At 40.7% G+C, this 22963-nt stretch overlaps 3 protein-coding genes and 1 long non-coding RNA gene across 6 annotated transcripts; 1 reads left to right on the top strand and 3 right to left on the bottom strand.

The window, feature by feature from the left end:
• Nucleotides 1-1614: 1614 nt before the first annotated feature.
• Nucleotides 1615-5839, bottom strand: LOC146692495 (uncharacterized). 2 transcript variants are annotated; one of them, XM_085432601.1, is made up of 5 exons: nt 4180-5839; nt 2528-3412; nt 2412-2438; nt 2170-2320; nt 1615-1945 (listed from the first exon to the last, which is right to left on the bottom strand). In XM_085432601.1, the coding sequence occupies exons 1-2, from the start codon at nt 4220-4222 to the stop codon at nt 2637-2639; spliced, it is 819 nt and encodes a 272-aa protein (XP_085288727.1). In that variant the 5' UTR covers nt 4223-5839; the 3' UTR covers nt 1615-1945; nt 2170-2320; nt 2412-2438; nt 2528-2636. The 2 variants fall into 2 exon arrangements, with proteins under 2 accessions (XP_085288727.1, XP_085288725.1); XM_085432599.1 differs by having other exon boundaries at nt 2412-3412.
• A 4676-nt stretch (nt 5840-10515) lies between these two features.
• LOC146692493 (protein NLRC3-like) lies at nt 10516-16374 on the top strand. The gene is made up of 2 exons (XM_085432598.1): nt 10516-12898; nt 13088-16374. The coding sequence occupies exon 1, from the start codon at nt 10926-10928 to the stop codon at nt 11412-11414; it is 489 nt and encodes a 162-aa protein (XP_085288724.1). The 5' UTR covers nt 10516-10925; the 3' UTR covers nt 11415-12898; nt 13088-16374.
• On the bottom strand, nt 11928-14798 carry LOC146692494 (uncharacterized). The gene has a single exon (XM_085432595.1). It carries the CDS (start codon nt 14790-14792, stop codon nt 12348-12350), a length of 2445 nt encoding a protein of 814 aa, XP_085288721.1. The 5' UTR covers nt 14793-14798; the 3' UTR covers nt 11928-12347.
• Nucleotides 16375-19812: 3438 nt separating the features above from the next.
• LOC146692492 (uncharacterized) lies at nt 19813-22699 on the bottom strand. 2 transcript variants are annotated; one of them, XR_014915212.1, is made up of 4 exons: nt 22528-22699; nt 21709-21808; nt 20567-20611; nt 19813-20008 (listed from the first exon to the last, which is right to left on the bottom strand). It is a non-coding gene; the product is annotated as an uncharacterized LOC146692492 (long non-coding RNA). The 2 variants fall into 2 exon arrangements; XR_014915211.1 differs by having other exon boundaries at nt 19813-20611.
• Between the last annotated feature and the right edge of the window lie 264 nt (nt 22700-22963).

Below are 22963 nucleotides of genomic sequence, written 5' to 3'. Positions count from 1 at the left end.
CCAGACGCCAACAGACGGCGGGATCCATGAGCCCACGTATGCACAATTGTCATGATTTTTTGTGTTTACAGTATGGTGTTTTTTCTATTACTGTATTATGGTGTTTTTTGGTTTTTTTTTTGCTTTCTCTGAATTCATGGTAAATGGCCTGCATTTGTATAGCGCTTTACTCAGTCCCTAAAGACCCCAAAGTGCTTTACACTACATTCAGTCATTCACCCATTCTCATGGTACTGCAATGTACAATACTGAGTAGGCCTATTTGTTGTTTTGGTTGTTTGAAAATGTGTCTCCTGAAAATATGCCTTCTGAATAAACAATGAAAGACTGCAGTGTTTTATATAAAGTAGACTAGTGTGCTCCCCCTGATCTGTAAGTGTTTGCATATGATGCAAGTATGTGTCATTTTGTCAACAGTTACATTTTGACAAAGGAATGTTAGGTTTTGACAGCAGAGTTTAGGTTTTGAGAGTTTCAATTTGGCACAGATGTGAATGGTATATTTCCCAGTGTTGTGTCGTGTGTACCCAGAGGTTGCCCTTTGTTACAAATTAAAGTCTACAAATCAATGACATCACACTGGCCTATGTTTATTCAGTCTATGATTACATGTCAGTGAGATCTTGGAGCTGCCAGCATGCAAAGCTGCAGCTTTAGAATTTAGGCTCTAATCCTTTTTTCCACCATTTTTTTTATTTTTCTTCTTCCTTTGTTTCTCAGACATGTATGTTTTTTTTTTTTTGTTGTTTTTTTTTTCTCCCATCATTTCCTCTTATTGTCCCTTTACATACTCTTTGCCTCGCTCCAGTCTACTGCCAGAGTTTCAGTATTTTATTCACTTAATAGCAGGACAGAATACCACGTGACTGTGGCCTTGTGTTATACCCTCTCTGCTGCAGTGATGCTGCAGACAAACACAAACATCGTGATCAGACATTTAAGAAAAGCCTCTTACAGATGAAGGTCTGTGTCTCTTGACCTAAACACATAATCAAGTTAAATCTAATTTATGTTCATCAGTGCCCCTCACACTGTAACTTAAAGTAATACATTTGTTACTGGTTAATTACAGAAGCACGTTTGTGAGCATAAAGATGTAAGCCTTGGACCATCGGGATGAAATGTGGTTGGGAAACTTAACAAGCATTGATAAAGCTTCATCAGTAGTTCGAACAATGCCTCAAAACCTTCGCTCACCACAGGTGGTTAGCAGACTGTGGTTGTACCATGCAGCCTAATAACATGCAGTAAATTGCAGGTTAAAGCAGTCTGCTTACACATTGTTAAACGAGGGAAGGGAACTAATGTGGCTGTCACATGACCCTTTTGTCCCATTTCATCCCAGCATTTGATTAAATTGCTGCTCACTACTTAAAACTGATCACATAAAACTATTTTTCTTCATCTTTTAATGATTACCAAAGTCTGTGAATCCCCAAATTGTTCAGTTGTTCTTTTTGCTCCCTATGAGGTCACTTTTACCATGTGACAAAAACAACACCCCACTGTACACACTTGAGCCACCAGCAACTTTATAAATCCCCAATAAAAAGCTGACAGGTTGCAATGATGTTCCAAATAACTTATTAAGAAAACAACTAAATACACAGAAAATATTATGAAAACTGGTTTATTTTATATCTCCTAGTTTGAAGTGAAGCAATAAAAACATGTATAAAACATCACAAACTGTAATATTATACAAATGCTTACGTCCTGCTGATGCAATGGAGACATCTTCCAGTGACAGTCTTCATCCGTGTGAGTGTGAGGAGGCTCCTAAACCCACCGACACAGAAGTGCATGTTCACAACTCCCTCTGTGCAGGTGGGGTCAGGGCCCTCCTCACCCTGGGTGAAGAGGGGTGGTGCTGTGGCCAGTCAGGTATGAAGTGCTGAGAGTGGATCTTTGGTCCTCTGTGCAGCTCTGTCCACTCTCAGCTGCCCTGCAAAGCAATAACACGAGAAAGACGTCATTTTAACACAAAACAGCATTTCCATTGTTGGTAGCTGCAGCATGTTGTTAAAATGCAATTTTAAACTCAACATATACACACAATAACTATAACTAAACTTAAACCTACAGTACTGTAGGACAATGATTTACACCAGCTATTGGAAGGATTTAGTCTTCAAGACAGTTTGTAGCCAATGTGAGGTGATAACTTACATAGCTGGAACACAGCACCACTCTCCAGTTTGTCATTTGGTCATCCATCCTTCTCATCGGGTTGGGGTAAGGCTGTCTCTCTGTGTTAGCTCCGTCCTGGGCGTTGAGTGTCTGAAGTGCTGAATGCTGGGAGAGGACAAGTGTAAAGCACCTGAAGACAAAAAGACAAAGAGAAAAGCATGAATTCACAGATCACAGAGTTGTTCACTTTACTTTTCTTCTGTTATGTGTTTTTACCTTACCTCTGATCCCTGAGCCACAGGCTATACCTTATGTAAAAACAAGAGACTACAGTCAGTTCACGACATCATTTTAAACCTTTTCTACTTATTTGTGTTGACATTAAGTACGGACTTACCTTTGTCCTGCATGGTGAGCTAGAGCTTGAGAAAAAAATGTTAGTCATTTACAAACACTGCAAAGGCCAACTTAAACATTTAAAGCTTAAAAACAAGTTCTAACATAATCTAGTCAGAGTCGCTGTCATCAAGTGAAAGGTTAAAAGGCCTTTCCCAGAAGCGTCTGACACCAACAGAACCCGAGGATGTTGAAGGGCCATAAAACGTGTCATCACTTACCTTGCACCTCTTTGCACTTACCTCATCAGTGCAGGTGTCGTCTCCGCTTCTCTTTGCTGAGGAGGTGAGAGCTGAGGTTGAAGGAGAAGCTGAGAGAGTAGCGGAAGAAGGAGCAGGAGAGGAAGGAGCTGAGGGAGCAGGGGAGGAAGCAGCTAAGGGAGCAGGAGAGGAAGCAGCTGAGGGAGGAGCAGAGGAAGCAGGAGAAGCTAAAGGATCACCAACCGGGAAGAGTGGGGCGTTGGCCTGGCCGAAAGGCGGCATGGCGAACGGGGCAGCACCTGGAGCAATAGGATGTTGCCAATCGTGCCAAAACGGCTCTGGAGGGAGCTCCTGGATGAGAGGGGAATCAGCTCTCTCATCCATGGTGTCATACCCCGAGTCGTCACTAGGCCAATCGGCCCACTCTTCTGAGTTGTTCCAGTCAGAGGAATTGTCAGTGTCTTCACTCACCTCTTCGACGTCCTCAGGTATGTAGGGAGGGTACTCACCTTCCTCTTCACTGTCATCAGGATCCTGTGCTTCAGGAGAAGAGGGTGAGGATGGGGGAGGGATATACTCACCATACTCACCTTCACTGACACGCTCGGTATCAGAGTCATCCAGGATCCTGATGACCTCTGGAAGGCCTTCTTCTGCAGGACGCTCAACCACGTAGTCGAGACGACCTGTGAGGAAACAAGTTTAAAATAACATTAAGAATGTAATAAACATCAAGTGCTAAAGGAACAGAGCTACATCTGTTAGTTTGAGCAGACGATGAGAGAAAAGCATTTTAGGCTACATTTATGTCAGACTGAATGACACTTCTACTTGTTCATGCAAGCAAAAAACAGCTAAGTCAACTAAGTTCACATCATTAACTGCTATATAATAAGATATAGTAGTGGCATAACATAAGGATACCATTATTACTACTGTACTATGATTACTGTTTTCATATTCTTTTTTATATTCATTTATTTTTGTTATTTTTTATTATCATGTTTTGTAGCAGGGGAAAAGTTATAGTTTATTTCAATAAAGCCTTTGATCCAAGAAGAACAGGATGTTAGGAAGGGACCGGGATCTGGTGTGTTTACACCTGTGTGTTCTGACGTCATGACATGCTGAAGATGCTGTTACCACAGAGACTGATTTTGGGGCATTTTACAAATTTTAGTCCGTTAAGCTATTTTTAACCAAATCATTAAAAAAGTGTCAAATTTGAAGCCTTCAAATCAAAGTAACACCTTTTTTTTCAAATTCATACACCAGTCGTTAATAATTTCTACACCTCTCCCGGAAAATTTAAAGCATACAAACAATTTACGGGGAAAAATCTTGGAATAAGCATATTTTGATAACATTAAAACTTGATATTCACACTGGAACTTATTAAATTATTACAGTCATTTAGTAGCTCTTAAAATAACTGAAGAAATGTTAAAAGTACCTGCAGCGAAGTCCAGGGGGCTGTCGAGTCCACGACGAGCCATCTTCAGGCTTTGCTGTATGAAAAACAAGTACAAACAATCCAAAGATGAAGTACTTGTTGTGGCGAGCAAGTCAAATCCGCTTTCAGTAAATATTTTCCGAAAACTTAACTTTCCACAGGCTGAGGTTGGAGCAGGTCAAAACAAGTCCAATAGCAAGTGTAAAGGGACGAATGGAACCTTGTGCAGCATTTATATACCCTCCGCAGGCCATGGTTACGGTTGCCAACATTTTTCTTTTAAAAGCTAACAATAACTTAGCGTTCTCGCTACTCACTATGCTGTTAAACAGCTATATGTTAGCAATGACAACATTTAACAATGCTAGCCGTGCTGATTAGCCTTAGGATTGCTTGAGGTTGTTTCCAGCTCTAGTGGTCATAAGCGAACTTAGTTCTGTGCCAGCTTTTAGCACGAAAATCAATCTTGTAAAGCTCACTATTAAACTGACAAAGCCTTAGAGCCTAGAAACTATGATACTTACAACTGTGCTATGTTTGTCTCATAGCATATAGCAAGACCCCATAACTGACCTTTGACCTCTTCTCAAGATTAGATAATGCTATATAGAGCTATTTTAACACTATGTTTCTTACTGCCATTGTTTGACAACATATAAGCATAAAGGAAATGATATATGGAGATTCTAAATATCAGGTTATTATGACTTTATTATAAACTTTACAGTAACAGTTCAGAACTATTAAGCAAGCTTAGTTTTGGAAAAATCCCATTTGTGATCAAAACTTTTTACTTCATATTTATTACTAAATAATTCAATAAATTATACTCAAGTACTGAATAGTCACAAAAAATAGTAATTATGCTGAAAATTATGTTAAAGTGGTTTTCGACTGAGCATATAAACAAAAGCCTGGGAAAAAGTTCTGTTGAACAACACACATATGTTACCAATATTGTAGCCGGTGTTATTTAATAATTTGTTTTATTTTTGATACAATTTCAAACTTTATTAACCTTTTCAATAAAACAAAGTCTCAGATTTAATTATTCTGAAACTAAGTTTAAGCTTCCCAGAACGTTTTGTTGCAAGTTACATTACTGATATAAGAAATATAAAATGTTTGTATTGTTCACCCACAAGTGCAGTCTCTGGCTCAAACACAGAAGCTTGATATGTTTGGTTGTCAGTCCAGACATTCCTAAAGAAAGTTGTCCTTCTTCAGCTCCAGACCTTTCTAGATAAAAATGGCATTAGTGAAGTATTTCAGTCTGGTTTTACCACAACACTGAAACTGCTCTTGTAAAAGTTTTTAATGACCTTTTAACTTTTCTGACTTGGGAGATTTTGCCATTTTAATACTGTTAGACCTCAGTGCTGCATTTGATGGGATTCTTATCGCTCGGCTTGAGCACTGTGTCAGAATCAAAGGGACTGCTTTGGAGTGGTTTAAATCTTACCTGTCCAACCAAAGTTTTTCTGTTAGATTGGGGGAAACATCGTCCTCAGAAGCCTCACTTTCTTGTGGGGTCCTCAAGGAGTCCAATCTTGGTCCAGTTCTCTTTTCTATTTATATGCTCCCCATGGGTTCAATTTTTTGAAAAACATGGGATCTCATTCCATTGCTATGCAGACAACTCACAGATTTACCTGCCACTGAAACGTGAATCTGTGAGTCGTCCGAAGGGTTTGCTAGATTGTTTGGAGGATGTTGAGGATGGCATGGATGGCTTTTAACTTCCTTAACCTAAATGAACAGAAAACAGAGGTGATTGTGTTTGGTCCCTGTGACCGCTGTGACTTTGGCCCTTTAGGAATTCATAATAATAATAATAAAAACCTTTGCAAGGAACCTAGGAGTGTTTTTTTTTTACTCTAATCTAATGTTTGATAAACAGATTAATGCTGCCTTTGCTGTAACTGCTCCTAAGCTCCCTTCACGTCAGGACTTCCCCAACATTGGACACTTTTAACTGACCATTCATCCTCCTCTTTCTCTCATTTTTTACATTCATCAGGTCCTCAGAGTACTCGTTCCATCTTCCCAACACACTCTTTTCACTGTTTAGCACATTTCCATCTTTATCCATCTTACTCCACAAATAGTCTTTTCCTTCGGGGCCGACAAACTGACAACTTTCAACATAATCCATTTGATTTCCAGCTTCAAACTCGTGATAATGACGGACACTCTCTTCACCCTGAAACAGCATTCATGAAATCTTCCTTCAAGATTACAACTACTTGATTTACAGTGGAGTGAAAAAGTCTTTGGCTTCTTCCTTATTTCCTTTTTTTGTATGTTTTTCACATGTGAAAGTTTCAGATCAATAAACAAATTTAAATATGAGGCTATTTAAAAAAAACAAACATCAATCATCCAAACAATTTATTCAAAAAATGGAATTTTGAAACAAGTGAGCTGTAAATACAAAATTGCAGTTGCACTAAAACACATTTTTGCATTGTCCAACTTTCTTATCTCTCGTCTGCTCTCACAGTGAGTCACACACATTTGTATTTACAGAGCACACTTTGACAAGTAGTCTAAACTCTGGGTGAAGTGTGTGATCACACCGAGTCCCAGCTGGTTTGAGGAGCAGACTGAGTCTCTGCAGGGTTTAAACTCAGTCCCTGGAAAACAGACACAGTCCAGTTATATCTGGATGAAAACTGTCTCTGTGAAGGCAGTTTTGTTTTTGTTAACACTCCCTCAGAGAGGGACAGCTGGTTCATGTTTATTTAATCCCATTATCCAAAGACACTTCTACATCATCATCCACAGTTATGGGTCAATGACAATATCAAATAACAAGATCAGAATAACAACCTTAGGATTATTGAGATTTGTACTTACTGTGGTTTCATCCATCTGAGTTTTGTTCCCTAAAATGAGAGAAGAAAGTCAATTTCAGTTTTGTTTTAAAATTCAAAATCATTCAATCTTAAATGTACCTTTATGTCTTGTCCTTATATTGACTGTTGCAGCAGTTATTAAAAGCGCTGCTAATCCCACAGAGACAACAATGAACCTCAAAGAAACAAAAAATCTGTCAAACACAAAAAATGTGATTATTAAAATTATTTGGTTGCAGTTTTCTGTTCTGTGTAAATTCCTTTCTTTTAAAAATGTAACAGCATTTTATTAATAAATGTGCAAATTTCTGTGATATGATTTGTATTTAAAAGTATTTATATACAAAGTTAAAGTGAGTTTTCATTTGCATATCATTTCAAAAGCTCAAATAAATTTAAAATAAACAGATATTTATGCAACCAGCTTAATCTTCAGTCCTGCTTTTGAAGGACTCTTCATTGTTGGGGTTGTTTCTGATTTTGTGCTTATTTCAGTTTTTCTGGCTGGATTCTTTGTTGTTTTTGTGTCACCTGAATAAATGAAAAAGTAAAAGCACAAAAGTTTTTCATGTTTCTCATCTGATGTAAACATGAGAAACAATATTCTACTTTCACACTTGAAATATTTAAGTAAATGTTTGATGTGATTTTACTTATATTACAGTTTTTGCCCACTGCTTGAACACATTTTGCAAAACCCCGCTCGCTGTGCCAAAACTGTACACACAAGTACACATGACACAACACTGGGAAATATACCATTCACATCTGTGCCAAATTGGAACTCTACTCCCAAAACCTAAACTCTGCTGTCAAAACCTAACATTCCTTTGTCAAAATGTAACTCTGTTGACAAAATGACACATACCTGCAACATATGCAAACACTCACAGATCAGGGGGAACACACTAGTCTGCTGTACATAAAACACTGCAGTCCTTGATTCCCATTGTTTATTCAGAAGGCACATTTACAGGAGACACATTTCCAAACAACCATAAACGCAAATAGACCTACTCAATACTGTACATTGCAGTACCATGAATACAGGTACAGCAAATAAAACAACAACACAATAGTACTGCAATAGAAAAAACACTATACTGTAAACACAAAAAACCATGACAATTGTGCATAAGTGGGCTCATGGATCCCGCCGTCTGTTGGGGTCTGGCCACAGGACCTCATCAACATCGCAAGCAATGTCCTCTCCCGCTAGGCACCGGGGTAAATATCCTCTTGCTCTCCCTCCATCCATGCTTGCAAAGTTCTTGGAATGGCTACGCTGAGGGCTTTTTGTAGTTGGCTAATTGGTGTTCGGTTTTGCAAGTAGGTGCCTTCAGGTGTGTATTTGAGTGGTTGCAATTACCCGATGTGTTTTGTATTTTGGATACATGTGTTTTCCGAATGGCACCCTGAGATTTCATTTTGTGAGCGAAGTGTCTTATGTATGAAATAGAGTGTAGCATGCAGGACCATGTGTGTTGCATGAGGGAGTAGGTGTGTTGCATAATTGGTACTGGGGTGCAAAGCAGCGCTTTTGTTTAAGGTAGGGGTACATGTGTTTGAGGTATGGTTAACTTTTATCAAGTGGAAAAAAGTGAAGCTGGCGTTCATCCTCCAGCTTCACTGTGCTAATGTTATGCTAACAAAGCTGTGTCGCTAGCAATCACGTAGCACAACATTATATACCAGGTAGTCCAACTTCAGTAACCCTGCAAACGCCACTGCTGTTTAGTTTTCTGTCTTCATTTATGTTGGAAGTGGTAGCAGAGCTGTACGTTTTAATTAGTTTAAAAAATCTCTCAGTCAGAACATGGTATGAAATGTTTAGGTGGAAACTAGCAAGCTAACTTCCTGTTAACTTGTAACTCCGTTAAATTTAATAAATTCTGTTTTCATTGATGCATGGATGTTAAACTTAATTGTTACACCTGGTAAAGCAGAAAGGTTGATATTTTTATTAAAGATGAAAGAATTTAGACCGTTTTTAACTCTCAGTGTTCGTTTGACTTTGGGAGCTGAAGCCCACGGAGTTTTGGACCCAGATTACTCCGTGAAGCTCCTCACTACGGCAGCCGTAATGCTCTGACAATCCATCAAGCAGTGCAGCTTACCAAAGTTGTACTAAAACATTTTTTAACAGATTTCTGCACGCCAAAATCGGTTCGAGGTCAGATAAGCACAACCAGAATTCATAGGCACACTTTCGATTTTTGAGAAAATTAATTAAGTGTGTCATATAGTGTGGAAAATATGTTATACAGAAGAAAAGAATATTTCGCGATATATATCTTTACCGCACGTGCTTCAAATTATACCGCGATATGGATTTTAGGCCATATCGCCCAGCCCTAATGTGACGCCCGACTTTACTCTCAACTTACTGTTTCTTTGCTTCCTCAAACTTCTGGATGAGCTTCCTCAGAACGCCATTTTTAGAAACCCTGGCAGTGAGAGGCCGGTGCTCCGACAGTTATGACATCATATGTCTGTTCTGGAAAGACAAACAAGGATGTTTTAGAGGCACAAAAAGAAGTATGTGCGATCACAAGACGATTTTTTTAAAATCATATGTATTTGTGTCTAAACCAAAACCCATTTCCCCTGTCCAAATCACGTTTTATGTTTTTAAACCCACTTTGCACATAGAGGCATGTTTTGAAAAATTATTCTTACAAAGGGGGAATGAAACAACTACACTTAAAATAAAGATGGTATTAGTTTATTTTGTTCCAACCTGTAATTTATTGTAGTTTACTTTTATTTGTTTGCTTTTGGTTTTTTAAAGGTTTGAGGTGTAAAAGAAACTGCAGTGGAGTTTGAAATGGCTGTGTGTGGTTTGAGGATGTGTTTGTGCCGGGGGGCTGCGAAGATTTTCTTGTAAAACAAACAGGGGCCTAGCAAAAAAAAAAAAAAAGGTTTGGGAACCACTGGTTTAATGTAACATCCTTTTATTTATCCTCCCTGTCCTATATATCCAGGTTCAAGGTCATGGGTTTGGTCAATCTAAGGAGAGAAACTTTTGCCTTTTGCCAGCCACTGCTTCCAGCTCATCTGGGGGAAAACTGAATTATTTCCAAGCCAACTGTGAAATGTAATCTCTCCACCGAGCCCTCAGTTTGCCCTGGGGCCTCCTACCTCCTACTAAAGACATTTCATTCTTTTTGGTTTCTTGTTGTCAATCAGCAGATGCGAGTCTGGAAGAGGTTTTAGAAGAATATAAGATCAGTCTGAGGAGGAGGTTTGAAAGTGTGACTGAAGAAACTGATAATACAGGAAGTGGAACCCTCCCGAACAGGATCTACACTGAGCTCTACATCACAGAGGGACAGAATGAAGACGTTCATAACCAACATGAGGTGATGCAGCTGGAGACAGCTTCCAAGATGGAGGCTCTTGATGACATTACAGTCAGGTGTCACGACACCTTTAAAGCCTTACCTGACCAACAGAGACCCATCAGAGTGGTTCTGACCAACAGCGTCGCTGATCAGAGACGAGCAGTACAGTCTTCTGGAGCTGCTCCATGTTTTCCATCCAACATTACAGAAGGTCACAGCAGAGAAGCTCGCTGTCTGTAAACTTTTGTTCATCTTTGACGGCCTGGATGAAAGCAGACTTGGATCATTGGATTTCACCAACGGGAAGCTGCTGTCTGATGTCACAGAGAAGTCATCAGTCAGCCAGCTGCTGACAAACCTCATCCAGGGGAATCTGCTTCCCTCGGCTCTCGTCTGGATAACTCCCCGACCTGCAGCAGCCAATCAGATCCCTCCTAGACGTGTTGACAGGGTAACAGAAGTACGAGGCTTCACTGATGCCCAGAAGGAGGAGTACTTCAGGAGGAGATTCAGTGATGAAGAGCTGTCCAGAATCATCTCCCACATGAAGACATCCAGGAGCCTCCACATCATGTGTAGAATCCCAGTCTTCTGCTGGATCACTGCTACAGTTCTGGAGCACATGTTGACTACAGAGCAGAGAGGAGAGCTGCCCAAGACCCTGACTGACATGTACTCACACTTCTTGTTGGTTCAGATGAAGAAGGGGAACAAACATGTGGGGGGACATGAAACAAGTGAGATGGCTGAAAGGAAATTTCTTCTGAATCTGGGGAGGCTGGCATTTAAACATCTGGAAAAAGGAAACACCTTCTTCTACCAAGAAGACCTAGATCAGTGTGGTCTGGATGCTACAGAGGCCTTGTTGCACACAGAAGTTTATACGGAGCTCTTTAAACAGTGTTTGTTAATCTTGAAGGTGGCTTTTATTTGTGATTCAGGTCTCAATGTCTCTTTGTGTATACTTATATGCAGAAGTAACACAAAAGAAGAAGTGGGAGCTGGCCTGACACCAGTAACTGACTTCCAGTGAAAGCTTTGGCTAATAATATTTTTTAGCGAACATTTTTCTTGTAAAACAAAGGGGGGCCTAGCAAAAAAGGTTTGGGAACCACTGCTCTACAAGGTTGGCGAAATAAAAAAAAATGTATTAACATTTTTTAATTTGGACTTTTATTAGTCCAAATTTTTTTATTTGGACTAAAAAAAATGTTCGAAGTGGACTAGGTGCTAATTTTCAGATGTCAGGTCTACATCTAGAATCAAAATGAGCACATACATAAACAACCAAAGTGAAGCATTAAGACAAAACATAGCAACGTCAAACAGCGTCCACACATTTTGCCACAAATACATGCAAAACAACTAAATTGGGCCACAAAAGTGATGTAAATTGACCAAACTAAGACACGAATCAGACAAAAACAGATGCAGGATGATCACAAACAGACACGTCGGCTACAAACTGATGCAAAATGACTAAAATCACACGTGTAACACTTTCTACATATTTGACAACAGAAGAAAAACACAAACAAACTTGGAATGCATTTTTAATTTGGATTTTTTTTATTTCATGCCGAATTAGATATTTTAAAAATCAAGCCAAAGTCTCCTCCCTGTTTGTACTGTAAGGTCGAAGCCCTACTGTACTACAGAGAACCCCAACAATCAAATGATCCCCCTCTGAGCAAGCGCGAGGCGACTGTGGGGAAGAAAAACTCCCTTTAACAGGAAGAAACTTCCAACGGAACCGGGCTCAGAAGGGACGGCCATCCGCTGCGACCGGTTGGGGGGATGGAAATCAAAAGGAGACGAGATGGCGTGAACTACAGTTCTAAAATTTGGATTTGAGGGCTGATCCCAAAATTTTATGGTGATGTTTTTAAAAAAAGGATTTGGTGCTAAAAGTCTGCTTCAAGATTTTAAAAGAAGCAGGGCAGTGGGAAAAGCCAAAATGGTCATTTTAATGATCTCTGGCTTTAGTGAACCACCTGAAGGGTTTTAGCAATGTTTTTCCCACCGCAGAAAAAAACCTGGATATTTTGGACGTCTTTGGGGGACCCGGGATGACTCCGAGAGTGATTTTTAGATGTCTAATCAGAGCCTCATCAAAAGATGAATCATTTGCCATCAAAGCCTTTAAGACATTGTCTGGGGAGCCAAACTCCTTGATGAGGCGTTTGGCTATTTTCTTGATGAACTTTGTCTTGTCATTTGTCAGACTTGTGGCAGACGCTGTGCTGCTGAGTTCAGGCTGCATTAGATTGCTCAGACGGTTGATGACCGTGTCTATTTCTTTTGTAGTAGTTGCGATCCGAGCAGAAAACTTTTGGGTCTCAGGTTTAGATTTATAGATGACTCTCATGATAAGGAGCAACGCAAGGTCATTGGAAATTTTCTCAACATCAGAAGATGAACCTGACACAGAATCCATCTCTGATATTTTGGAGGAATCTTTGAGAGAGTGTTTCAGGCTCAAGGCTCCAGATGATTTATCTGGAGAAATGCTCCCAGGTTGTGGCATTTGAGGTGACTTGTCAGATGCCACAGAGCATTTATCTGGAGAAATGCTCCCAGGTTGTGGCGTTGGAGGTGACTTGTCAGATGCCACAGAGCATTTATCTGGAGAAATGCTCCCAGGTTGTGGCATTTGAGGTGACTTGTCAGATGCCACAGAGCATTTATCTGGAGAAATGCTCCCAGGTTTTGGTGTTGGAAGTGATGCACCAGATTCTTTTCCTCTGCCATCTGAATCAGGGCTTTTTTCCTGTGTTGTGGTCTGTGCTCTTTTAATAAAGTTGTGGATGTCTTCCAGGGCCCCAGAAATCTTGTCCATTTGAATCATTTGATCTTTCTCTTCATTGCAGAAGAGTAAAAGCTTCTGCAAAAACCTTTCTACTGTGTCATCTATGAGGACATAGAGGACTTCAGCAGAAATGCGACGCTTTGAGCCCTGTACTGATTTCGGAGTCCTGGAGATGACCGTGTCTGAGAGGGACCTACCCATTAGAGGTATGGGGATTTGATAGCCTCGATCCACCGTAAGTAGATCAAACAGGTTTGCCACTAAGTCCTCCGTAAAATTCCTGATATGCCCACTATTTTTAAAGTCCCCCAAGGTCTTATCGATGAGGAAGAGTTCTTCTTTCTTTGTTAATTTGTCAAATAACTGATTAACGTCTGATCTAATGACGTTAAAGTCGACTGAAGAAGAACGTTTAATTGCGGTTCCCAGGCTTGCCGTATGTGGAGAAGGGGAGCGATGAGCCTCTGTACTCTGGGGAGCAGCCGTTTCAGGTACTGACCCTGGGAGAATGAAAACTATACTTTCATTGGAGGGCGCAGTTTCCTTCTTGGGGTGATTGTAAATGTTTTGTAGACAAACAAAATGTTTCCTGTTTGCCTTTATTCTTTTTTTCAGCTCTGTTTTCATTTTTTCAAATTGTTTTTTTGCAAACATGGAAAAGTTGTGTTTGCGTGCTTTGAGCCTGGCGTGTGAGGTGGATGGCACACATTTGGAGAAGAAGTGTCTCACCTTGTGGATAATTAAGCCTGCATTAAAGGCAGGTTTGGGTAAGTTACATTTCTCACAGAGCTCTTCACTGCTTGAATCCATGTTAGCAAGTATCTCACCTACGATGTCAACTGCAACCATTTCTACTGGGGTTGGAGCCTGGATACTTTGTGTTTCTGCAGTGGGTTTTATATGGCTTTGTGATTCTTCTGGGAGCTCATCTTTATCTTTTCCTGTCATCTCTCCATCTGAGCTCCTTGTTGACAGAATAACAGAAATCTCTGCGATTGCTGATTTCACTGATATTTTTGAACCAGTACGTTCTGTACTGGAATGAGACCCATTTGTCCCACACTGGCAGCGCAGCTTACATGCTGCATACCTTTTCAGGCATGAGGCAGCGCAACAAACCATGCGGTGTAGTTTCTTAATACTACTAAATTTGCCGCTAACATAAACGGCAGGGTCTACTGGGAAATCGGGGCTTTTTTCAATCAGTGCAATGGTTGAGCTGACCTTTTCTGAGATCTCTTCCTCAACCATCAGCGTCAGCTTGTCAGCGCTCTTATCTTGCTGTTTTGAGACATTAAGAGCGCCGGCGATGGCAGCTGAGATCGAGTCTCCGAGGGACACCCTTATTTTCCCCTCATCCATAAACTCTTCCCTTATCATGGGTTCCTGAATAACAGAAAGGGCAATCCTCAGGATGCTGGCAGAGGCGATCTGAATGATTTCAGAAATCATATCAGCGAGCACGGCATGGACGCTGGAGTCGCATTTTCCATTTTCTATAATGCTCCACTGAACTTCAGAGAGCCTTTCAAAGCACCTGTTGATTGGCGGGATAATCTGGTCTGGTGTGACCACGATTGAATTTTCGTTGATGGTTTCCATTGTTGTGTCACAAATTAGATTTTCTCCGTTTGAGCGTGTGAGAATTTTCTTGTATTACAGAGCGCCGACTGCTGAACGTTTTGCAAACACATGAGCATCGAGTTCTGATTTTTCTGTCTGAGAGCCGTTATTTATAGGCTCGGTTGTCTGTGACGTTACTGACAGACCAGCGCGAACGCCTTTGATCTGCCAGTGACGTCACAAGAAACGCACGCGGAGAGGCGGCGTTCCTTGCGCGCTCACAGATTTGAATGACGCTTTGGAGTTGACGGCACGCCGCAATGCATTGTGGGAGCCCGGCACCATTTTCGGGGTCTACGAATCAAAACAAACACGCTGTGTTGGAACGACGATTACAAGATGCTTAAAAGCAGTTCCTGACCCACCAGGATTCATTGGAATCATAGGTTGGAGGACGTTTTGGGGAAATGGACGACGGTCGAAGCGGAGAAGAAATAAACTCTTAAAAGTTAGTTCTGGGTTTTTATCCCACTTCATATATACACCAGGACACATGTTAGCATAATGAAAGAATTGTAGAATTAAGTGGAGTCAACAACAGCAGCATAGTGCAGTCATATCACAAATGTTAGCGTAATGAAAAAGTCTTACAAAGTCAAATTTAGCTAACCTTCGGCTAAGTTACGTGACGTTAGTGATATCGCCACTTAACGCGGCTCTTTGGTCGGTTAGTTAGTGTCATCCAGGGAAGACGGACGTTGTTTTGCTGTGCTGTATTTTTATGTGAAGTGTATATATTTATTTTTTATATTGCATGTATTTTGTGCAGTGTTTTATTTAGTTTGCATGTTTTTAGTTGCCGGCAAATTGTCCTGGAGAGACTCCGCCTTTCCCCCCGTTTTTACTAATTGGACACACCTGAGAGAAAAGAAAAGGTAATTTACAGAGTGCTCAAGGACACATAAGAGGTTTGGAGCCGGTGTTCAACAAAAATGTAACACGGAGAATGCGAGACAGACAGAGGAAAGACACAGACGATCAGAGGGGAGAGCGAGAGACGATCAGAGAGTAGAGATGATCAGATGGAGCAGACGACCAGCGACTGGGAAGAGAGATTACCAGCGACTGGAAAGGGGAAACGATCAGAGGAAAAAAAGGCAGATGACCAGCGACTAGGGACGCGTAGCGGCAGTCTGGTGGCAATAACGACAAGAGCCAGCTCGTGCACTGCGGGAGAACAGAAGTAGTGAGACCGCGGTGCCGATTGCAGTTTGAGGAAGCGGCGGGCGGAGTTGAGAGCTCTGCCCACCCGGGTAAGTCTTTGACTTATCCTTTTTATAAAGTAAACTGCCAAAGGAATAGTGACTGCCGCTCCCTCCCTTTCTTCAGTGCACCAGGACGTGGAATGCGGGGAGGAAGGCGAGGACTCCGCTGGGTTTCCCTCTTTTAATACTACGCTGGACCTCTTAGTTTTCTGTGACTTTTAGGCCGTGGTGGATTCCACTGGACTTCTAATGTTGTGTGTTATTGATTTTTATTGTGTCTTCCCTTGGCCAAGGTTGTTTTAATTCATTTTATATTTTTAACTATTTAAACATAATAAATTATATTTTTAATTCTACAGTTTTTGTATCGTGTGCTTTTCCCTCGGCGGCTCCACTGCTCTGCCCGCTTTGAGGAAGGTTTCCTTCCTTTTAAAAAACACAAACCATCTTGGAAACATAATCAGCCTTTCCGCTCCGGTGTCATATTAGTTTAGGTTTGTGCCGAAGCTGGGTCTGTTTGTCAGTGTGAAGCCAAACGTGCTTTAACGTTTTAGGAAACACCGAGCAGACGGTTCATACTTGCCAACATTCAAAGGGCTGTTGGGGGGGGGCAAATATATTTTACAGTGTTTATTTATTCGACAAAATACGTTAAATGTCACCGTTATTATTGGCTGGCCGGAAACAGCGGGGGTGTCCAAATTCAGAGGCTGCTTCCACCTGAGGACCCGCCTTCGCGGTCTAAAGAAAGCCGCGTAGTACGTCACGAGCTCCCTCGGTGGAGTGAAACTGCGTCTGCTCCTTGCTGTCTAAAATATAACCGGGCGCTGGCGTCAATTCTCCACCGTCTCACACTTTGTTTAATCAGTTTTCTGTTTGACGTTTATTCAGCTTTGTGAAAACCCCAGAGGACCCCTCCCGAGGGATTAATAAAGTTACAGCTGAGTAGTGAGTTGTATGTGAGGCTGGACACTAAGGAGAAAATGATTTTTAATGAATGGCAAGGCACATAAATTGTGCTGGAAGAGAGTAACCAAGTATAGAGATGGAAATGTGCTAATGTGAAGAAAGTGTGTTGAGAAGGGAGAAGGAGTACTTTGGACGAAAATTGAATTAGAGAAGGAAGTGAGGCAACTCTGAAGAGGATGGAGACGGGAGGCATAGAGAGGGTAGGAGTGAAGGCTATGATAAGGTGCGAAGAGAGTAACTGTGGTGCTGCATAAGAAAGTCCTGAGGGGCAGAGAAGTATGTGATGGGTTGAGATTACATCAGAGAGAGGCTCTGAGCCCCTTCTTGTTTGCACTGGTGATGGAGAGGCTGACAGATGAGATCAGGCAAGAGTCTCCGTGGATGATGTTTTCAGACAACCACAGAAAGGATTTGTGGATGTAGTGAAGGTGGACATGCAGGGGGTTGGTGTGACTGAGGAGGATGCTAGAAATAGAGAGATGGAGGCGGATGATCCACTGTAGCGACCTCTAAAGGGAGCAGCCGAAAGAAGAAGAAGCACAAATAATTCTAATCATGCTTTTCTTTTATTCTCAGTACTAAGCTATGTAAAGGAAGTCAAGGTTGTTTCCTCCTACAATCACTTTGGTCATGCTGTTCTTACAAGTGTGGAGGTGCCAGATGGTTTAGACTTGTTTAGATTGGTGCTCTGTCTCCCTTTATCCAAACTAAAACTTTGATGGGGTTTTTTATCTTCACTAAACACTTTTTTGCTTTGTGTTTATTATTGTGCTACTGCAAGTATTTCATATATTAGTCAGTTGATTGTTACTGTAGGGCAGCTCTAGGACAATCCCAGATGTGATGTAGCTTGCTTTTATCCAGCAGATACGACATCTCATGAGGAGGTTCGAACCCTGTACCCTGACCCTCCTGCTGACGCACAAAGTCTGGACATCCAGCAGCAGGCCCTTCTACGTGAACAACAGCACAACAGTTTCTATTTCTTTTAATATTGGAAGTCAGTTATTCATTAATGAATACAAATGGTGACTGAAGTTATTTAGACAGGACATTAAACAATAAACTTCCAATAAATGATGAACAATGTGTGACTGAATGTGTTCAGTGAAAGACTTTGAAAATATCGCAGCATAAAACCAGTGTAAAAGTACTCAGACTACTTTTGGGGGTATTTATTTGATGATGCAACCAGAAAATGTGCAGGTTGTGAGTTTAACATTTTCAACACTGGAGAAGTAGTACATGTACACAGACTAGCTAATGACAAACATTTTTTTTAAATTAACCTTTATTTAAACAGGTTGTTCATTTTTCTGAGCTTATCTGGTGTCCAGTTTCGGTGGCAGTAGCATAAGCAGAGAAGACCCAGACCTTACTCTCCCGAGCCAGCTCCTCCATTATTTGGGGGACACTGAGGCATTCTCTGCTGAGTGCTGTGATCTCCCCAACATGTCCTGGATGTGTCCTGTCTGTCCTGGTGGGACATGCCTGGAACATCTCACCCAGGAGGCGTTCAAGAGGCACCCTTGTCAGATGCCCGAACCTCCTCAACTGGCTCGTTTAGATGTAGAGGAGTAGCAGTTAACTCGGAATGAGACAGACAGCACCTACTGCTGGGGTGGGCCTACAGGAGGGAGAGCTCATGTCGTCTCTTCAGGACACATCACTGGACCCCAAGAAGCTCTCCCCGGAGCTCCCTTTGGCTGCTGGGGTCGGCATACGTTCAACTTTAAAATCACTCTTGGTTCTTGGCTAGCTTTGTGTTAGCATCCTTTGTGTACTGATGCTTGCAAGAAGCTAAAGTTGCTTTGGCAGAATTTTCTTTCTCATATATGCACACATAAGGAGAGAGATGTTTTATAAGCTTTAGTCATCACCGTGCACTTTTCCTGATTCACACAAAATACAGCAATCTGGCACCTTCCCACAGGGTCTTGCACGAGTATTAAACATGTTCATTTGTGCTTTGGACTGTCACCAGATTTCTTCTAGAAGTTTCTTGCCAGTCAGCAACTATCTTGGCAACACCACTTGAGTTTGTGTGTTGCATGCTAACATCCTTATCATATGTGTAATAATACTAAAGCGTCATCTTATGCACACACAAAAAACAAATATGGCTCCTTCGTGCAGGGTTTTCTGGTATGTTCATTTATGCTTCCCAATTAAAAAAAAAAAAAGAAAAAAAAGAAGAAAAAGCAAAGTTCTTGCTTCTCAGCCACTGCGGCCACATCCTCACCGTTTTTTAGGCAGTTATATAAACATACTGTGAGTGAGTCATAAGCTTAAATACAATAGTTGAAGGAACAAAAACTTAATGTTTAAAAATACCAGTCAAATCTGATTAAAGTAAATAAATAATAAGTATACAATGTAGTTTTAAGACTTCTCAATGTTTCGTAACATTAATGTTCTATGAACTCGTGAGTCCAGAAATCTGAATGTCATGAAAAGTATTTATTATTCGTGTATTATTATTTTACAATACAAGGTTGTTTTTTTCCTGATACTTCATGCAAACCACATTTCTCCAGGCCTGTCCTAATCAGCTTACTCAGTATCACTAGATCCAATGCTGCTCCTCCAGCAGAGCACACAAAAGTAGGAGAGACCAGAGATGCCATGGCTTAGTTAGGAGACTGTTTGCTTCAAGGCCACTAGAGGGTGCTGCCATAAAACTACAATAAATGAATTGACCTTTTGACCTGCTCACACTCTTTTATGCAAAACCCTGTTGATGTTACACACACACACACACACACACACACACACACAAAGAGATTCTAGGTCTGACCAACCGTGGGCAAAAAGATGACAGTCAATAAAATTCTAAAATTTTATTTATAAACACAATGAATAGTAGTTAAAAGTCCAGTGTCCCATTTAGGTACAAAGTAAAAACACACAGTCCAAGGCCAGAGCCAGCTATGCCACAAAGCCAGTTGCACTCCACACGTTGTTCACTTCAACAGGGGTAGCAATTGTCCTCTGAGACCCACCACCCTGTAAGTAGAAAGCCTGCACAGAGCGACAAAATAAGACAATTCACTATATAATTCACAGCCCATCCATCCCAAACATATCAGATCATTAGAGGTTTTGTCACATTACATACCTGCACTGAGAGACAAAATAACACAGCAGTGTTTGTAATGTGGGCTATAAGTAGACTAGCATATCAGTGCAATCAATTACACCTGCCTCCAATTAGTCCAGCCCTTTTACAGTCATTGACTGGGTGAGAAAACACGAGCAAATCAACCCAAGAGACAAGCAGGAAGACTCTCTGAAGGCTCCTGTGGCTGCACAGGCAGTCTTACAATTACGAGGTTGGAGAGTTGTTGTTTCAAAATGTTCACACTGATTTCACATGCTCATTAACTCACAACCAGCTGACCATATATATTTCTGCTGCTGAGCTGCTTTTTGATGGAGATTTTCTGAATTTATTTTGCTACCATAAGAGCAGACTCCATGCTGAAAGCATGTGCACTGTCACTTGCAATGAGTGGCACTAATGACGCTAAATTTAATTACAGGTCATGGACAGCCTTCATAAATGCTCATATTACTCACCCACACTGAATTCCAGCACAGGTTCATCTGGGTCCTGACTATTTCCTGCAAAGTAACACAAACGTCATCAGAACATTAAGTCAGAGAAACAACATTTGGAGCTTTTGTACATGATAAATTATACTGCAGTAGTAAAACAAAGTCAAGCAGCAGTACATTTATTAAAATCACCTTCAGCTGTAATATTTAAACTGATTTAGTGTCAATTTAGATTATGTTTAGATTAAAATGAAACTAGTACCCTTGTAATGTCTTTTTAAATTAGAGGTAAATATTTGTATATTTTTTACATAATATAATTATATTTACTGGATTTTCTCTCTATTGTAGTTTAGTATTATAGTTATTACTTGTTTTTTATTGACTTGTCTTGTTTTTACAATGATTTGCTCTGAATGCAGCCTTTAAAGAAAAGACTATCTGTTCAGTAACTATCCATCAGACTGGGTCCATGTTACCAGCCAAATGGGTAATAATTAAAGTAAGTTTTGAATTACGTATATTTGGGTGTTTAGGTGACACTTTTGCAAAAAAAAAATAAATAATTAGGTTTAAAAGAACTAAACATGTATGTATTTAAAAACAATAAGTGTGTTAGAATTACTACAGCAACAGGTTGTAGCTCACTGTACTATTTTTGAGCACAACTTTGGTGCTTTTGCCTCATTTTTAAATCAGTGATCCCAGTAGCACAGTCTAAGCAGAGACCTCAGTGCTTGGCAAACAATCAATAGAATCAATATAATTATTAAAAAGAAACAAAATAAATGCCAACCATATAAAAAAAAAAACATAAACTTAAGGAAAAAACTAAACTTGATTTTGTGTCTTTAGGCTATTGTTAACAGCAAGCATGAGGTTAGTGCATATGTATTATTATTGGAAAGATTACTGCAAAGAAAAAAAGGTTGAACCAGGAGGGGGCGATATTGCTCTTCTTACCATGAGTTACATGCAGGCTATTACTTACCATGTCACTCACATTTATTTCACAAAACAGCTGAACCCACTTAATTCGATTTAATTGTATTTATGCAGAGCTGAATCACAACAACAGTCTCCTCGAGGTGGTATAGATTGTAAGGTAGAAAGTCTACAATTAAAAAGAAAAAACCTCAATACAGTGGGAAGGAACAACTCACTTTTAACAGGAAGCACCCTCTGGCAGAACCACGGTCAGGGAGGGGCAGCCCGCTGCGACCCTTTGGGGATGAGGAGACGAAAAAGGGGACAAAAGACACACTGTGGACGAGAGCCAGAGATGAACAAGAACTAATTATTGAATGCAGAGAGGTGTATAAACACATGGTGGGAATCCCCCAGCAGGGTAGTCCCAGGGTAACTAAGGGAGGATTCATGGTCACCTGATTCAGCCCTAGCTATATGCGTTGGCAAAAAGGTAACTTTGAAACTTAATCTTAAAAGTAGAGATAGTGTCCGTCTCCTGCATTCAAACTGGGAGCTGGTTCCACAGAAGGATGATCCCCTTCTACTTCTAAATATCCTAAAAACCACAAGGAAGCCCACAGTCTGAGAGCAAACTATCAAACTACGAGGTCTTTAAAATAAGATGATTATTCAAGACCTCATGTGTGATGGGAAGGATTCTGAATTTGATGCTGGACCCACAAATCATAAAAGAGAAACACTAACTCACACACACCAGAAAGTGCCAAGAATTATAATTATATGTAATTTAGTTTTGCGTTCCTTTATAATGCTTTCAACTATACAAATAAGACACTTCATGGGGGCGCCTGAGCCTTGTAGACACAACAAATACTGAACAAACCTCATGCGCCCTGTTGTTGACAAAACGATAAAAATGAATGTGTACTTCTGTCTTATTTAGGTCATTTTTGTAGTTTTTGTAGACAGACTACTGTAATTTCTCAATAAAATGTCGCTTATTATCGCTCACTCTCAAGAACAAAAACGTGAGTAATTTCCCAGTAGCTCACCATATTTGGGATCTTCTAACATCCACACTTCATGTTTAAACGGTGGTGCGGAGGCGGTGTACCGTCGCAGGCCGGATGTAGCATTCAGCGCGGTGTGCCTTTTTTTCAGTTGCTAAGCAACAGATTTGTCCCGCCCCTTTCGTTATGACGGGGCGGGCCAGTCCTTTGACTGGTGACGTTTCTTTGTAACGTCACCTGACGTTACAAAGAAACCTTAAACCGACCTTATATATAGACCTGGCTGTTCAGTTGAAACGCATTCACACAGCGGGACAGCAGCGCTTTAAACGTTCAAACACGGAGTTTAACACAAAACAACATTTTAGACATAAAAAACAAAAAAGTGAAATGGCAAGCTCGAACTGTAACACAATGACAAATGATGAAACAGTTCAGACCAATGGGGATAATTCTACAGTACATGCTTTGGTATCCC

The sequence above is a fragment of the Copadichromis virginalis genome, linkage group LG15 (genome assembly GCF_057382275.1).
Source record: "Copadichromis virginalis isolate Kocher_CV1m ecotype Utaka linkage group LG15, C_Virginalis_male_GT1.1, whole genome shotgun sequence".
Taxonomy (NCBI): domain Eukaryota; kingdom Metazoa; phylum Chordata; class Actinopteri; order Cichliformes; family Cichlidae; genus Copadichromis; species Copadichromis virginalis.
Note: the sequence above shows the minus strand (reverse complement) of the source record. Positions and strands in the feature narration are given on the sequence as shown.

Coding starts and splice junctions, on each gene's coding strand:
- LOC146692493 (XM_085432598.1), top strand. CDS start 10,926: ATGAAGACATCCAGGAGCCTCCACATCATGTGTAGAATCCCAGTCTTC.
- LOC146692494 (XM_085432595.1), bottom strand. CDS start 14,792: ATGGAAACCATCAACGAAAATTCAATCGTGGTCACACCAGACCAGATT.
- LOC146692495 (XM_085432599.1), bottom strand. CDS start 4,222: ATGGCTCGTCGTGGACTCGACAGCCCCCTGGACTTCGCTGCAG. Junction 3,413..4,179: donor CCCCCTGGACTTCGCTGCAG/GTACTTTTAACA, acceptor GTTTCCTCACAG/GTCGTCTCGACTACGTGGTT.